This window comes from Scatophagus argus, chromosome 2 (assembly GCF_020382885.2).
Source record: "Scatophagus argus isolate fScaArg1 chromosome 2, fScaArg1.pri, whole genome shotgun sequence".
Lineage (NCBI taxonomy): Eukaryota > Metazoa > Chordata > Actinopteri > Scatophagidae > Scatophagus > Scatophagus argus.
In genome coordinates, this window is record NC_058494.1 from 14,470,333 (window position 1) to 14,486,911 (window position 16,579).

At 39.1% G+C, this 16,579-nt stretch overlaps 2 protein-coding genes across 2 annotated transcripts; both read left to right on the forward strand.

The window, feature by feature from the left end:
• The first annotated feature begins 2,685 nt into the window (after nucleotides 1-2,685).
• On the forward strand, nucleotides 2,686-7,666 carry LOC124053732 (endoplasmic reticulum resident protein 27). The gene is made up of 7 exons (XM_046379172.1): nucleotides 2,686-3,019; nucleotides 3,789-3,874; nucleotides 5,151-5,288; nucleotides 5,431-5,547; nucleotides 6,024-6,149; nucleotides 6,380-6,577; nucleotides 7,571-7,666. Exons 1-7 carry the CDS (start codon nucleotides 2,962-2,964, stop codon nucleotides 7,610-7,612), a joined length of 765 nt encoding a protein of 254 aa, XP_046235128.1. The 5' UTR covers nucleotides 2,686-2,961; the 3' UTR covers nucleotides 7,613-7,666.
• A 5,821-nt stretch (nucleotides 7,667-13,487) lies between these two features.
• Nucleotides 13,488-15,369, forward strand: bglapl (bone gamma-carboxyglutamate (gla) protein, like). The gene is made up of 4 exons (XM_046379187.1): nucleotides 13,488-13,729; nucleotides 13,838-14,275; nucleotides 14,393-14,489; nucleotides 14,722-15,369. Exons 1-4 carry the CDS (start codon nucleotides 13,669-13,671, stop codon nucleotides 14,822-14,824), a joined length of 699 nt encoding a protein of 232 aa, XP_046235143.1. The 5' UTR covers nucleotides 13,488-13,668; the 3' UTR covers nucleotides 14,825-15,369.
• Nucleotides 15,370-16,579: the final 1,210 nt, after the last annotated feature.

Sequence of the window (16,579 nt, forward strand, 5' to 3'; positions counted from 1 at the left end):
CACCTACAAAACATGTGTCAGTGCTGCTGTAACCTGAGGGTGGTAAAATGCTGTTTGTTGTTTTCAACAATGTTTCAGACACTGATGCAGAGAATAAGACACTGTTTTGATTGGCTGGACTGCTTAAACTGAGAATGAGGCAGAAAAACAGAGAAAGTATGTTATCTTCAGCTCTGTGCAACATTTAAACGTCAACAAAGTTACAAATTTTTTTTTAATCTTTATTTACTATTTTAGTCTGGTCTATTTACTATTTTAGTCGTGATTATTACATTGTATTTACACACACTACGTTCAGATAGCAGTCCACAAGCGACAGTGTAAATATTTTGAATGTCTTGTTCCAAAAGTACTTGTAGGTGACATAATTGGGGAACTTTATTACACTGTATGTATCCTGCCTTTTAAATTTCTCAGTACAAATTTAATAATTAAAAGCTACAAACCAGCAGACTTAGTTTATGTATCCTCTGAATCCGTTCACCGGAAAAACAAACAAACAAACAAACAACTTAAAAACGGTGTTGTTAGCCTGTTAATCGCTGTGTTTACGTATAGCTACCCAATGAGTACAGTATTATAGTATTTTAACACATTGTATGCACTGAATAATTACACACTAATTGGTGGACTTGACTGTCGCTGTGCTGTGACGTCGCAGAGGCAGAATAAGTGTTGCTAAGAAGATTTATTTTCTCCGATCTTCACCAGAGCAGAGTTGCATGTTTGTGTGCCTCTGCTGTGACGTGTGCTTTTCACATAAGTCATAAGTCTGTGACGTTAAGTGCTGCCCTAATTATTAGTATTAGTGTTGCCCTGTTGCCCTTAAGCCCCATGTGGACATACATCACACACAACAGGACTGTAAATGAGGTGAAAGTCCTCACAGTTTGGATCCACATGACTTTCAGTTTCAAAGGCACTAGTCTTTATCCCCCCCACTAAATTGGTGGGGAGGGGATAAAGACTAGTGGGGATAGATGGACACAAATAAGATCTTGTAAACACATTGGATAAATTATACAGGCTCAAAAGACCCCAAAAAGAGACCCCCCAAAGTTCCCAATGGATCTAGTTATTCAGGCTACAGAAAATATTCTCATGCCTTTGTGTATTGTAAAAAATTACCCTTAAACCCCCTAAACTACCACAGTCTTTAAGGGTTTCTCACAGACTTTAAGGGTTTTTTCATTATTGCTGTCATTAGTTTCCTTAGGACATTTAACTTTAAGAAACAGCTTTGGGGATTTATTGGAATATACTTGTGTAGATGTGCTACCTTTTCATATACTTTTTGGAATATGCTCACTGGATTTTGGGTTTAGTGCTCAGTGAGAAGCTTAATGCCAAAGTGCAACTTTCCTTTTAGTATTTAGATCTTATTGACACATGAAATAAAGTTCGCAGGGTTCACATCAAAACTGTTGTTACCATCTTTCCCTTAAAATTCCATTGTATTTTTGTGCATTCAGCTTTTTTTTGTGCTGTGTGGTCGACCAAAATGTTACATGTCTGCATTTTTTTAGCAGGTTCAATTTCAGTGGGAAAAATGTTCAAAATGACCGAGAAAAACTTCAGACTTCATATAAATCACTCTTTTTGAGTTCAGTTTAATATTTGCTGTGGGGCTGGTATAAATATATCTGCATTTCAGAGGCTCTTAGGTTTAATTTTAACATCAACACAAAAGACAACATTTCTGTGGTGGTTGTGGGAGCTGCTGTAATTTCTGGACTTTTTCTGTCTCTCGAACACTTTATCTGAGAAAAAGCTTAATATATTTGTGATTTCTTGGCTCAAAGTTTTATTTTTCTTAGAATATTAGACTTTTTTTAAATAGAATTTTTAAATTAATTTGCAGTCACAGTATTCACTTGCAGTGGAAGTCTTTTAGTTGTATTAACTGGTTACTTTAACTGGTTACTATAAAAAAATGGACCACTGCATTTTTAAGCGATTTTCACACATTTCCACAGCCTCTTATTGCAATGTCACGTCAGACACTTTCATTTCGGGGACTGGCATGACTTTATGGTTCCGTATGACTTTTATAAATTATGAACATGAATCACTTTAAGTTAATTGGTTGATCTGATCAAACTTTGCTCTCATGACATTTTTGGGATGCTTACTGAGATAATGATAATAAATATGTTTTGTTTTGCATATTTTTTTTAATGTACTCAAAGATAATTTAAGATAAAAAGATGTTTTAAAATTAATGTATGGATGTTTTTTAAAAAGATAGTTATAGGAAAGTCAATGCAAGAATGTTTTGATTTTCACCATGTTATACCTGTGCACAACATAGTTAGATTTTGTTGTCTCCAAATACCAGACTCTAAACACTGTACATTTTCCTGCTGTAAAGAACTATTTACTTCACTCAGTGTCTGCATGACTATGAATGCATTGCGTGGAAGTTGTGTCCCTCCTGTGGTGATGTACCAAAATGCAGCCCAGGTAATCTCTTTGCTGCTCACACAGGCCTCCTCACTGGCTATTTGCGGCCTGCCTGGGGTTAAAGCATGAGTATTAAAAAGGCTGCTATGTGAGCAGAGCGTCCCACCAACAACAAATGTATGTGACACACTGCAGCACGGGACACAAGAGAGCAAAGCTGCTGCTGAGAAGATGCTACAAATGAAAAACACTAAGACACAAGAAAGGGTGCTGTTTAAGGTCCACTGGACTAACTATCCATCTCAACCTCAGACTGCCACCACAGAGCAGACAGATATTCTCTGTCCTGTCCCCTGTTGCCCAGTGACACGTAGTCCAGTGTCTCAGCACCACCACTTATCAAGAACACCTGGCTGGTTCCCAAGAAGCCTCCAATCACATCCCAGAGAAGTTACAGCAGCCGCAGCCCCCCACACAGTAGAGGTGACACAACTCTTTGTACAAATAGCTGCAGTTCTTTCCTTTACCTGCTTCCCTGCCCGTTGAATCATTTGAAACATGTTGGTCCCCCTGTTTTTCTTTCTGCTGCTGTCTTCTGTCAGTGCCACAAAGAAAGGTAAATTCATTTCAGTGTGCTGCATCTTCTTGTTTTTTTTCCTAGAGTTCTTTTATTTGCTGTTGTGTAATGTGGAAAACCAGTTCTGATTTCTGCCTTATATTTCAATCCAAGTGTGTTTTTAGCCATGTTTGTCTATCGGTTAGTCTTTCTGCTCGTTCACTTTGTGCAGCTCTGTAACTGAAAGGTAAAGGTCCCCAGAGGATGAATCCTTTAACTTTAGCACCACCATGAAGTTGACATTTTTGTTTTTTTAGTGAAATTTCTTGACAACTGTTGGTGAATCCTACTAACATCTGACATGAGGATTAAATGACTCACTTACCTAAAAGAAGTATCTCAACAACTGGTTGATGGCTTGCCACAAGATATTGTCTAGATATGGTTCCCTGATGATGAATCCCACTGTGGTAATCCCCTGACTTTTCCTTTGGTGCCACGATGAGGATCACGTTTGTGGTTTTGCATGAAAGATCTCAGTTATCTAATAATAATAATAATAATGGCATTCAGCTTCAGCTGTAAGGTGTGTTTAGTGTTAATTGGCAATAATTGGCATGCTACCAAACCAAACTAAAATGGTAGCCATGGCAAACGGTGCTGAGCTTCAAGATGTTAGCATTTCATTGTGAGGATGTTAGCATGCAGACGTATTTGTCCCACAGCAGTGTGAGCAGAGCCACTATTGTGGCTGTAGACTCCTCGTAATGTAGACACGACGACTGGGACTGTAAAGTACAGACTATGGTAAATTGTGTGTTTCTCTCAGACAGTGCCCTACCCAGACTGACCGACACCCAAGCTGTTGAGGCCTTCATCGACTCTGCTGAAGTGGTGGTCATCGGATTCCTGGAGGTCAGAGAAGAAAACTGCATATAGAGTCAAAAAAAAAAAAAAAACAACAACAAAGAAACAAAAATTCTCAACCATAGGCTGAAATAGGCTTTCAGACATGTTTTAAACAAGCCCACATGTAGAAGTTTTATGACTTAGTATGCTAACATGCATGTGGCAAGCCAGATATGATCAGACAAATTAGACTCTAACAGCTCCAAATGTACGGCATCTGTTTGCATCCTGGTGTTGGTGATGCTGCTGTCGCAAATAGATTTTGAAGATAAATGTATTTCCTGTGGCCACACCTTTGGCAGCGTTAGTGCTGTGGGAACAGAGAGGCTTGGCTGTGCGAGCCCTTCGGTCAGACTCTCTGTGCAGGGAAGGCGGTGGGCTGCTTGACAGGAAATCCATACAAATCTGAGAACTTGTGGGACTGGCTCCATTGACTGTGCTGTAAACAAGTCCAAACTGGGAGAATGTTCATGAGAGAAGAGTGTCAAAGAGAGGCAGAGAGCGCATGAGGATAACGCATTGCTGAACCGTGATGCTGAAAGCAAAACGAGACCAAAATATTGGTGCTGTGACTCACCGGGAATGAACATTTATTACAGGCTGCAAAATGATAAAACGGATTGCCAGAGCTCATGCCATACTTTCTCAGAAATAGACATGATTCACCTGTATTTGAGCCAAGGCTCTTCCTGGTACTTTTCGTTGTTTCTCCACCTCTCTGACTCTCTCTGCCAGCTTCACTTTTTCTAATCTATCTGTTCTGTGTGTTCCTTTATGCCCAACACTGCATCCATGTGTAAGATGAATTAACACAAGAAAAACAGAATTTTATTTTTAATAATAATAATTTATAGTTATGGAGAAGATAAATAAATAAAATAAGGTAAAATCCAAAGTGTATATACAATGCCAGAAATAAACAGGTTAACAATAAGATGCAAAATGTAGATGGCTGAGAATAAAAACATAGGTAAATCAAGTATAATAGCATTATATAAAGTTTTAATAACATTTAAGGGATTACGATAAACCTGCTGTAATTTTAAGGTAAGATTTCAGATTCATAATGTAACACTTCCCTGTATTTTCTAGAATTTTCTACTGCATTAGTATAATAATTTACAAACTTAAAAATATAAATATAGTTACAAAATAGTACACATAATACATAAAACATACTCACTGAATAAAACTCACTGAAAAAGGTATGGAGAATGTACATAATAAGCTATGGTTCAGTCTGCCTCTGTAACTCTTGCTCTCCTCCACTTTCATGTCTCAGGGAGAGGAGACTCGAGGCTTTCAGGAGCTCGTTGCAGCTGCAAAGCAAGTTGACTCAGTCCCTGTAGCCATTTGCACAGTGAAAGAGGTTTGGGCGGACTACAGCCTCTCCTCAGACACCATCACCATTTTCAGAAAGGTACTGCATGCCATCATTACTGTACAAGTTTATCTACATGAGGCATATTAGATTTAGATTTTCAGTGATTAATGTGATGGATACTGTCGGTCTTATGATGATGACTGATAATGATGATCATGTTGCATATTATGTGATCCAGGCTGACAACCACCAGGAGAATCTTGTTCTTTCTAAGGCCAAGAAGATAGAAGCTGATGGTCTTGTAAACTTCATGACCACCAATGAGGTCCGATACATAACAGAATACAACCAAGTGGTAAGTCCAGCTCTTGTCCTCATCACTGTCTTGTAAATGTTTTTGTGCATCTGTCTGTCAAACTTTTACTTACATTTGAAATCTATCTATCTATCTATCTATCTCTCTCTCTCTCTCTCTCTCTCTCTACATATACATATATATATATATATACAACTAATGCACAACAATTTTCCTCTGGGTAAATTCAGTTCTGTCTTATCCTACGTTATCTTTCCCACCACATCTTCACATCATTGCACAGTTTTCAGAGCATTCGGAGAATCTAAACTTAACACTAATAACTGGTTGAGCAGGATTAAAGAAGTAGGCACACAAATGTCAGCCAAAGAGTTAAAAAACATGATGATCATTTGTAATCTCAAAAAACCTATTAGATCCAGTCGGGTGAGAGGACTCATAAATGACCAGTGGGAATATAACTTCTCTTACCTTGACCCTCATTCTTTGTATTTGCTGTTAATGTCTCTCCTCAGACAGCTGTGGGCCTGTTCAACTCAGAGGTGAAGGCACACCTCCTGCTCTTCGCCAACAGAGGAACTAAAGAATATACTGAGCTCAAGGAGCGACTGGGAGCCCTGGCCCCTGAGTTCACAGGCAAGGTGAGAATATACAGAAACTTACTTCACCCACAAGACAACCTGTAAATCAGTTTTTACAGGTAAGCCTAGTTCCCATTGCTATATCTATTAAAATAAAGTAAATGCAGGGCTGAGATATGCTTTATTCATGTTCAGCCACAAGTTGAAAACAGCCAACTGGTCGTACATTTCTGTGGCAACTCGATTAATGTCTAATGAGCTGAATTCCAATCATAAAAACTGTGTTCCAGTTCCTGTTTGTGCTGATTAACGGAGGAGTTAAGTCCAACCTCCGGTCACTGGACTACTTTGGCCTCAAGTCTAAGGACCTCCCACGAGTTGGTATCTATGATGGCAACTCTGACATGAAGTGGCTCCTGCCGGAGGGACAGATTTCTACTGAACGTGTACGAGACTTCTGCCGGTCCTTCCTACAAGGGGAGCTGAAGGTGAGCAGCCATTAGAGCTAAACTAAAAGATGTCACTGCTACAACTGAAATAAACACTTGTTCACTCATCATGTTTGAAAAGCGGCAGGAAAGACAGTGTCAGTGTGGTTGGAGAAATGAATAACGAGAATCAAAACACTTCTTGCCGTCACTATAAAGTATATGCTCCACACAACAGACAGGAAACCTCACTCTGTGCACTAATTTGCTGTGTAACACCACACAGATCTCAAGCTGGGTGTGACTCTGAGTCTGAAGCCCCACAACAGGACAGAGGAATCAGAGTTAGTCACAAAGTGTGGCACTAAAAAGACTGAAATCATATAATATCAAATCAAGTCGACAATATGTGGTGTTTAAACTTAAATTTGAAACAAACTTTATGGCCGTAATAATTCTGATAATGATTTCATAGCAGAAGGACACAGGGATAGGCAGAGGCAGATAGGAATTTAAAACTCTCATCATTAATGAAACAAACAATGTCAACCAAGCTGCAGACTAAAACCTCGGGCTCAGTAACAGTTTCTTACAGATTTGTATTCAAGCTTTCTGCAGGATTATTTCTGGACAGACAATGACTGTAACTTTGCTTTTTATAATATCTGGATCTTTACCATTGTGTATGCCTGTGAAATGCTTATAAATTCAAGTCAAGCCAATTTTATTTATAGCCAAAATCACAAATTTCCCTCGAGGGGCTTTACAATCTGTACATCACATGATTCCTGCTGTGCTAAGGGAGAAGTGAATCATAGCCAAAACAGATTAAAGAACATCCCATAATGCACCAGACAGAGTTGCTGATGAACATGAAGTTATTATCTAATGAACACATTTCTTGGAGCTTTCCTCTGAAGAAAATTCAGTCCAATTATATACTTTTTATGTTTGTGAAACACTACATAAGTAAACTTCGGCTAAACTCGATACAAGTGTCGCATATTCCCTCTGTGCTGTGTTATCTAACTTCAAACAATTTTATGTTTTTAGGAGGTGAAGCAGGCAGGAGCAGAAACCAAAACAGAGCTCTAGGACTCATCGAAGGAATGTAAATGTATTCATATGTATTAAATAAGATAAAACGGAGTGATGTGAACTTTGTGTTCTGTGAGGAGCGTTTGGTTGTGTGCAGTATCTTCTTTCCAACGCTGAGGAAACTATGCAAAGTGAACATTTGCATGTGTGCGTATGCACATCATGTGTCCTCACTTATTTTCCCGTGTGTGTTATGTTTTGTCTGTTTACACGAGTGTGAGCCTGTCTGCGGTCTGGTTAGCACACCACAGGTCACTGGCCACAAGTCACAGAGACCTGGCAGAGTTTACTAGTCTGTCCACTAAAGTTATTGTCAGAACCACAACACACCGACCTCAGAGAGAGTGACAGAGAGCAGACCGGGAAGATATGGCACTCAGGACAGTCATTTTTCATATGAATCATCCTGAGTGTTGTAAATAAAGTGGAAAACATCATCTGCTCAAGATAAACTAACATGAAAACTCCCCGATGAATGTCAGAGGTAACAGTCACACACGGTCAGAAGCAGGGCGTCAGATTCAAAATTAGATTCAAAAGGTTTGACTCAAAGTTGTATCAGGCTCTAAATATGGATTTAAAAGAGACAGTATTTAGCAATAAAGGCTATAAAAGCTCTTTTAAAAAAACAACAGATGGGCTGCAGACATCAAGAGTGAAAAAGTTTGGACTTGTCCCAAAAATATTCTCTCAAGCTAGAAGGGAATTTCGAGGCCCAGACTGGGATCAGTATAATTAGTGGTGTTTTACTGCCAAGCGGATGCATCCGGCGGAATGGGGAGAGCCTGGCAGGTGGACGTTTCTCAGAGACCAGATGGAAATGTACAGCGTGTGTCGTCTGCCATCTGAGTTTGTTTACGGCTGCAGTCCAGACAGTGTTGCATAAAGCGCTGTTGGGGGTCTGTGGGTGGTACTGAGATGACCGAATCAAAAGGTAATGGTTGGATATGGCTGTTATTTACTGGTAATTAAAAGAAAAAAATCACATTTATTGTTCAGTTGTGTTGTTTATTGACATATTGTTTCTGTTTTTCTAACAAGGCTCCCTCTGATTTCAAATCATCTTGAATAGCAAGTGTTCTAAAATGACAGATATTTGCTCAGCTTCCATCTCAACTGGATGAAATATCCAACATATTAAATATCAAAGTTTATGATAATAAACAAGCAATTTATGATCATTTTTGCCATATCTGAGTGAGCAAAGATAGATGAAACATTGAGTAAATAACCCTGATGGTTTAGCTCTAAATTCAGGCAGTAAAGGCATCACCACGACAGTGTGCTTCATCTACCTACAAAAAACAGTGATTTGCTGTTCCTGTTTAGACAAATTAAGGAAAGGGTATCAGAGAATTTTTCATTTAGTTTATTTTCTGATGCTCTTTTTTAACCAGTGCTGTTACATGCTAAAACAGTGGCACTGGAGGAGAATGATATTAGTTGTGCTTTTTAACAATACACTGTGGTGGTTCTGGGGGAAGTAGGATTGTGCAAACCTGATCTGACAGTAGGGGGGTCAGGGTCCAAAGGTCCAAAGCTCAGCCACTTGTCTTCTGTAACTGCATTAATCCAGCTGGTATATATATTACAATTTTTCTAATGATCAGAAAGATTAAATGTTCCTTTATGTGTTGAAAAAAATCCTCCTTCCTTTTGAGCAAACATTCGATTTAATTAGCTGGTAAATACATCATTACATCATCATCGTTTTCCTGAACTGCAAATGCCATAATGATGCATGGGTCTCATGGGACAGTGACACCACAAACATTGATCTTATAGAATATGATGCACTGCTGTAGATTAAACTACCCAACATTGTATAAGGTAATTAAAATGAGCTCAGCTTTATTAAAATGCAACACAGACATTAACTAAGCAGTTAATATTAATGCCAAAATGTCAGATATAATAGTAACACACTGACCGGGATCGTCTCATGGCACAATGAGTACCTTTACTTTTGATCTACTGTCTAAATTTTGCTTTTACTTCAATTCTTTTACTCAGTTAAGGTTATGAATGCTTGTTGTAGAGCACAAAAGTCTCCGTTCTCCCAAATTCCAGTGAATCCCAAAGATCTCACGGTCCTGTTGGTACAAACTGTGCAGAAACTTGGCTCTTACAGCCCCAAGTAAACGTCTTTTTCCAAAACTGGTTTCTAAGTAAGACTGGCCTCTAATAAGTAAGCAATAAGTACACGGTGGGTCTTGACTCTAGTCACTAACCAGTGATGCTGCCAGGTTTGCAAAACACATGAAACTTTAAATATTTAAAACAATGCTGTCTCTTTATCCTTCCGTAAGATCATACTAATGCATGAGACAATTTAAATACTGTGTTGTACAATGTATACATCATCAGCTGTTGTATCAGCTACGATGGCCTCCAGTGCTGCAGGAGATCTGAGCCTCTGTCTACTGTACAGTAAACATTTTCTTCTCTACCTCCCATCACTCTGCTGCACACAGAGTAGCATTCAGTAGGTGCCTCATCCAGGGGTTTTTTAAAGTTTAAATTTGAAAATCATACATCTAACTTTTTTATTTGTGGTAATAGCCTTGGCCTGAGGCAAAATATTTTCCCATTGTTGTGAATGTGAAGGAGTGAATTTAATTACACATGGCACAAACATTTACTGGGCCTCAAGGATGAACTGATTAGACTTTGGTGGTCAAAGGACACTGTGACCTCATAAAAACACATTTTTGGTCATAACTCAGTAATTCATACGCTAATGAGATTTTTTCACACAAACATCTAACAGGATAAAATGAATGAAGTGATGACATCAAAAAGTCACAGAACTACGCTTGTTACCATGCATCAAATTCCTTCACGGTCTTCACTACATATATTACATGAGTCTAGACAGACATGGAGGTAAACTGCAACTTGTGTGTGCAGACAACCACAAGGCGGGTAATTTTAGTTTTATCATTCAGTCGTTGTTCAGAATCTTTCCCATAAGTCCCTGACACCTTGCTGAGGTTACACATACGCTTATCTACAACACGAAATGTTGTCTAGAGGTCACAAGGATTCACATGCACAGTGAGGTAATGGTATAAAAAGAAAAGTCTAACTGCACGCCTGTAACTGGTCATTTAAAGCTTGTTTGTTGCATATGCTGCATGTGTATTCATGCGAGTGGAAAAAAGCTGGCGAGGACAAAAAAAGGAAACTTACAGTGAAGATCCTTTGACTTTCACCATTGAAACTCTGAGCTGTGCAGTACACATTAGCGGGGCTGATAAAGCAGAGAAACCTGACCTATCCCTTGGGTCAGTGGTTTTAAAAGCGGGGTCCAGGGATTCTTTGAGAAGGGATTCCTAGTGGTCCCCACGAAAACAATAATTTATTTCCACAATAATTCCATACACAAGTCACACTATGACCACATTCATATTGTGTGGAGGACCCTGGTGCCAAAGGTTTTCTATTCAGTCTTTCTATTCAGTGGTCTAATAGGTGTCAGTTCATGGGTGCTTCATGTGAAAAGTTTGATCCACTGCTTTGGATGTACTGATGGTGTGTTGGTTTCTTGTGTGAGGGGTTAAAGTTATTGATGGTGGAATTTTTTTTGTTTGAGCTTGAGTACAGGTTTGCTATTTGTCCTCATCACTTCCAGGGCCATCTCCAGATGTTTCATCTCAAGGCCATTAAAGTACAATAAATGTTGTTTTGCTGTATTTCCCAGTGCAGATTACTATTGATGTTCTCAAAAGATGGAAGGAAAAAGATATGTGATAAATATGAGTTTAAGAATCTTAAAACCATTCAATAGCCCTCCAATGCACACACATGCACAATGAGCCATCTATAAGACAATCTGAGACTAATGTAAATAATAATCATGAAAGTAATAATAACAGTAATAAAAATAATAAATTAGATAATCTAATAACAAACAATAGATAAGAGGCTATAAAATAATAAAACAACATAAAAAATGAACTAACATTTAAACAAGGACCGTAAAACATTCTTATAAAAAGTATAAAGACATTTTTAAAAATAGTTTCAGCGTCTCTCAGATCCTTCTATGGCTGTCCCAAACGGCTCAGGGCATTAAAACGAAAAGCCTCACTAAATGTTCTGGGGCTTTAAAACCAGTACAATTTTAAATTCAGTACAGGAACTGACAGAAAACTGATGTGGTGACTTTAAAACAGGCGTGACGAGTTGTCTTCTTCTGGTCATTGTTAACATAGGGCCTCGTCAATAAACTCTACTTAATATTTGACCTTAACAGATTACGTAATACAGAAGAAGATAGAATGTTTATTACTTATATGAGTTGACTGCCAAAATTGTACACAGGGTCAGACTGCCACACAGACAGGAAATGTGTAAAACCAGAACAACATTATAAAACTGTGATTTCAAAGCCAAGACGCAACAACAAACAAAGAAACTGATCCAAATGGTCGAGACATTATATTTCCTGACCGTTCAGGGACACTGTGGCAATTGTTTTCTCCAGCTGTGTCCCCCATACACCGAAATGCATCCACAAAAATGGACGCTGGACCAGACATTGAAATTACACGGCGCATGTTCCAAGACAAATCCCAGACACCAGGAATAAAGTTAGACGATGAAACACGAGGGACACCGAGGTCACTCAGCACCAGCACTGACTTTCTCACTACATGATAGATGAATCTGTTTGGGGGCCCTGTGAGATATATTTATATATATACATGGAGTGATATGTGTGCAGAGTTGTTATCAAGATGGTATTTAAGTTGCAATATGGTTTAAGTCCTCAAATCCAGTCTTTTTTATCGTGAGCCACAGAAGAAGCCACGCGTAAACTGTATTGCACAAACAGAGCGCTGCATCCAAACCCTCATGCATAACGCCATGCATCCAACACACGAGAGTTTGCCTTTATTTAGCTGTATATACTGTACGCTGAAATATAACAAGCGCGGATGTGTACTGGGTCGCTGGTTGGCATTGGTAAGCTGTGGCCATGCCTGGCCAGGACCTGCATGGACTGAGATGGATCTGTAAATAGTGACTGACTGTGGTTCTGGTGGGACTCTGCAACACTCTAATTAAGCTCTGTAGCATAATGAGGCTCACTGCCGTTCCGTGTCACTCGATTAGTAGCTTGTGTTCAGCTCAGACTATAGTTTGAGGTTTGTGGGGGTGGGAGATCACATCTGGGGCAAAGAGTATGGTAACATAACAGCAATGGCAGAACTGGCAATCTTGATGTGAAAGAGCTGGTCTCCCTGATGAAAATCCAATTACATTTTGAGGGTATTTTATAAGGATCACTAACACCACTTATTTGAACTTTCAGGGGTTTTGTTGTATTATTTTTACACCACTGATGAGGGCTGAGGATTGAGACGAACTTAAAGGGGATGTGAAGAATTGGTAAACTAGATCAGCATAAAAACCCAGAAAATGGTTGACAGGGAAATTATGGCATTTTTGTCTGAGAAAATACAAGAAAAATACTGTTCAGTTTAAGCCAGAGAGATACACTTGAGAGTCAATTCTATTTGATTGTCTTTCCTGTGAGCTCTTTAAAATAAAAGGTAAAATATTTATGAGTGTGTATGTCTGTGTGTTTGTCATAGAGAAGGGAGATGCCCTGACATGTATAGTAACGCTTTGCTCTCATTACTCTGTTTGTTTTGGACTGGCTTTAATACATGCATGCTTAAATACGTACATACATACATATGGGTTTACATACCACGCATACACCCTACTCACAACTGAATGCCAGGAATATTTTGTGGCTGTGTAAGTTTATGTATGGGTGAATGAGTTTTTGGACTCTAAGTCAGGACTGTGTGGGTGTTTATGGGAGCTTTCATGACAAGTAGAAGCGGAAACATTGACATTTGATTCCACAGCCAATCAGAGAGTTATCTCACCATGTGGGTCTGGCCTGACGAAGGAGGTGGACTACAGTATATATTGACCTGCGATTGGGGCAAAGAAACAGAACAAGCCATCAAAAGCTAAGAAGAGCAGTCAAGAAAGCAACTTGTCTACAGGGAGACACCAACTAACAAGGCATCATGAAGACTCTGACTCTACTCGCCGTCTGTGCTCTTCTGTCAGTGTGCTGGTCCATGGGAGGTAAGGACAAACCCATCTTCTCATTGCTGTGATGGCTCTCTGTGCATTTTGGAACAATGCAAGCGGCTACAGTGCACATCTAAAAGTGTTATGTTCTGTGACCCTCAGCTATTGAACCAGAAGTTGTCGTGGACCCTGCTGCCGACACAGCTGCTGACGTTGCACCTGCCGACCCCGCAGCTGCAGATTCATCCCCCTCATCCTCTGCTTCGGACTCTTCCTCCTCCTCTGAGTCAGATTCAGCCTCATCCTCTGAATCTGACTCCAACTCTTCCTCAGACTCTTCAGCATCTGATTCCAACTCCAACTCTGATTCGTCATCCTCCTCCTCCTCCTCCTCTTCCTCTTCCTCTGAATCTACTGAATCTTCTGAATCTTCAGAATCTTCAGAATCTTCAGAATCTTCTGAGTCTTCTGAGTCTTCTCAGTCTTCTTCCTCTGAGTCCAAGTCTTCTGAGTCCAACTCTTCCTCTGACTCTTCTGCCTCTGATTCTTCCTCTTCTTCTTCATCTTCCTCATCTTCATCAGAGTCAGCAAGCACTGAGGGTATGCAGCATTTTTGCTTCCAGAAAAAATCTTTGCATTGTTTTAGAATTTGCCATTTGTATTTTTGTATGATAGCAACACGAGAAAGTCTGACTTTGTGATGTTTGTCCCCCACAGCGACTCAGGTGGTTATGAAACGCGACCTGGCTGCTGTTCTCCTGAGGAGAAGAAGAGCTGCCCCAGGAGGAGACCTCACCCCTCTGCAGCTGGAGAGGTATACTTATTTACTGACATCAGATAAAACTGCCTCACTAAGCAACAATTTATGCTGCACACTCTATTGTCTATGAAATGATGTTGTAAATTCTTTGCTACCTACAGTCAAATAATCTTACATTTGTTCTGTGATTTAAAAAAAACACATCTGAGAACCAAAAATGAGGAGTCTAAGTCTAAACCGATGCTTTTCATGTCTTCTAACCCCTTTTCTCTCTTCTTCCATCCAGCCTGAGAGAGGTATGTGAGGTGAATATTGCCTGTGACGAGATGGCTGACACCGCAGGCATCGTCGCTGCGTACACCGCCTACTATGGACCCCCTCCTTTCTAAGTTAAAGACTCCTCTTTCATCCACATGGGAACTATTTTCTATGTCATTTTCTAATAGAGCGGCACAGCAACTCCCCTGAATCCATCTGAAGGTGCAGATAAAAAATAACAAGAAAAAAAACAGAATTGGCCCATGTTAAGATGCTAGATGGAGATTTTTTTAGGCACAAATCCTTGCACAAGTGACCAGCTTTAGTGGTCCGATATGAAAAGGCCTTCTCCAGGCTTTCAGAGAGAGGCACATGGAAACACAAACCTGTGAAGTGTGTAGTAGCCAACGTAAGATTAAATTATTCTTAAGTCGATAGTATAGTACAATGAATGGTGCTGAAAATGCAAATGTATTGTATGTTAATGTATTAATGTTTTTATATCATGCCTTAGTCTTACTTTAGCTAGTAGTTCTAGTAAGTAGTGGATGGAGTAGTGAGTTCTTAGAAGTACTGTAGTTTTCGTAGTAGTGTATTGATAGTGGTGACATCTGTAATGACTGTAACCACAAATTGCCTCTGGGTTTGAAAATAATAAATTATTTTGTTTGTCGAATTGTTGTTTTGTCCTCAGTGACTTCATCTGTTTAAATGGTAGCCCCTGATGAAGGGAATGACATAAAACCTTAAAGCTGCAGTAACTGATTTTTTCGGCCATGACATGCTGTCATCTTATAATGTTAATAAGGCAAACTTAGCAAACATTAGCAAACAAAAGCAACATTAATATTCATTTAGAGCTGTGTGTCTGAGTACGTACCTGACAAATATAAGTTTGATATTCACTTTTCTTTTGTATGGTTAGCTCTTTTCTAATTCCTGATTTGTTTGGAAGTCTTCTAACCATCAAAATGAAAACATCTGTCTGTTGCGTGACAAAAAATATATTTCAACCAGTTTCCAAAGTTGCAACTTTGTTTTCTGTATGGTTAGCTGATTGGCTGATCAGCTGACTGCCGACTCAGTGAGAGACACAACTTGGGAAACAGGTTTCAACTATTTTTTATTATTCAAGAAATAATTTTTCACCCTGATGGTGAGAAGAATATTTGGTGATTCTGGAAATATCTTCAAAATAACTGTTAATAATAATAAAATAACTGATCAGCACTATAGCCAGGCTGACAGAGAGCCATAGTGCTGTCGAGCCTTGTATCCCTGTGACCCTTAGCAGCAATAACTTTATGACCTTTTTTAATGACAAGATTTGACTTTGATTCCTCTGTGCCACACTGCTGTTCTCATATCTACCACTAGATGACAGTATTAGTCAGTCAAACAGTAGAAACACCAGTTTCTAATGTTTTGTTTTCAGTCCCACATGTATTAATAGAAACAGATGAAAATACTTCAGCATCTGAACAGGGGACAGCTTTTGAAAAAATACTGAACTGGTTTGTTTTTGGTTTGTTTGAGACTCTGAGCTGTGCATGACCTGGAAATTCACTGCCAAGACTTGAAACTTGAAAAAAATAAGTGGCTTTATCCTTTGACCACTGATATCATCATGATATAACTTAAAATTATTGGTAAAAATAAGTGTAAATGTGTGTGCAATAACTTGAATTTAACAACATTAACAACAATAGCTACACGAGGTTCCAAACCAAAGGGGTAGTATGATGGAGCCAAGCCTTCTCTCTAAAATGCTTCTTTTATGTGTACTGATGGATGTCTGATGTTTTTATTTATTTTTTTATTTCCAGAGCAGAAAAGACAGATAAGTCATAATGTTTGAATCTAATTTTGTGGATGCATAATACGAT

Coding starts and splice junctions, on each gene's coding strand:
- LOC124053732 (XM_046379172.1), top strand. CDS start 2,962: ATGTTGGTCCCCCTGTTTTTCTTTCTGCTGCTGTCTTCTGTCAGTGCC. Junction 5,289..5,430: donor CCATCACCATTTTCAGAAAG/GTACTGCATGCC, acceptor TATGTGATCCAG/GCTGACAACCACCAGGAGAA. Junction 5,548..6,023: donor TAACAGAATACAACCAAGTG/GTAAGTCCAGCT, acceptor GTCTCTCCTCAG/ACAGCTGTGGGCCTGTTCAA.
- bglapl (XM_046379187.1), top strand. CDS start 13,669: ATGAAGACTCTGACTCTACTCGCCGTCTGTGCTCTTCTGTCAGTGTGC. Junction 13,730..13,837: donor AGTGTGCTGGTCCATGGGAG/GTAAGGACAAAC, acceptor TGTGACCCTCAG/CTATTGAACCAGAAGTTGTC. Junction 14,276..14,392: donor AGAGTCAGCAAGCACTGAGG/GTATGCAGCATT, acceptor TGTCCCCCACAG/CGACTCAGGTGGTTATGAAA.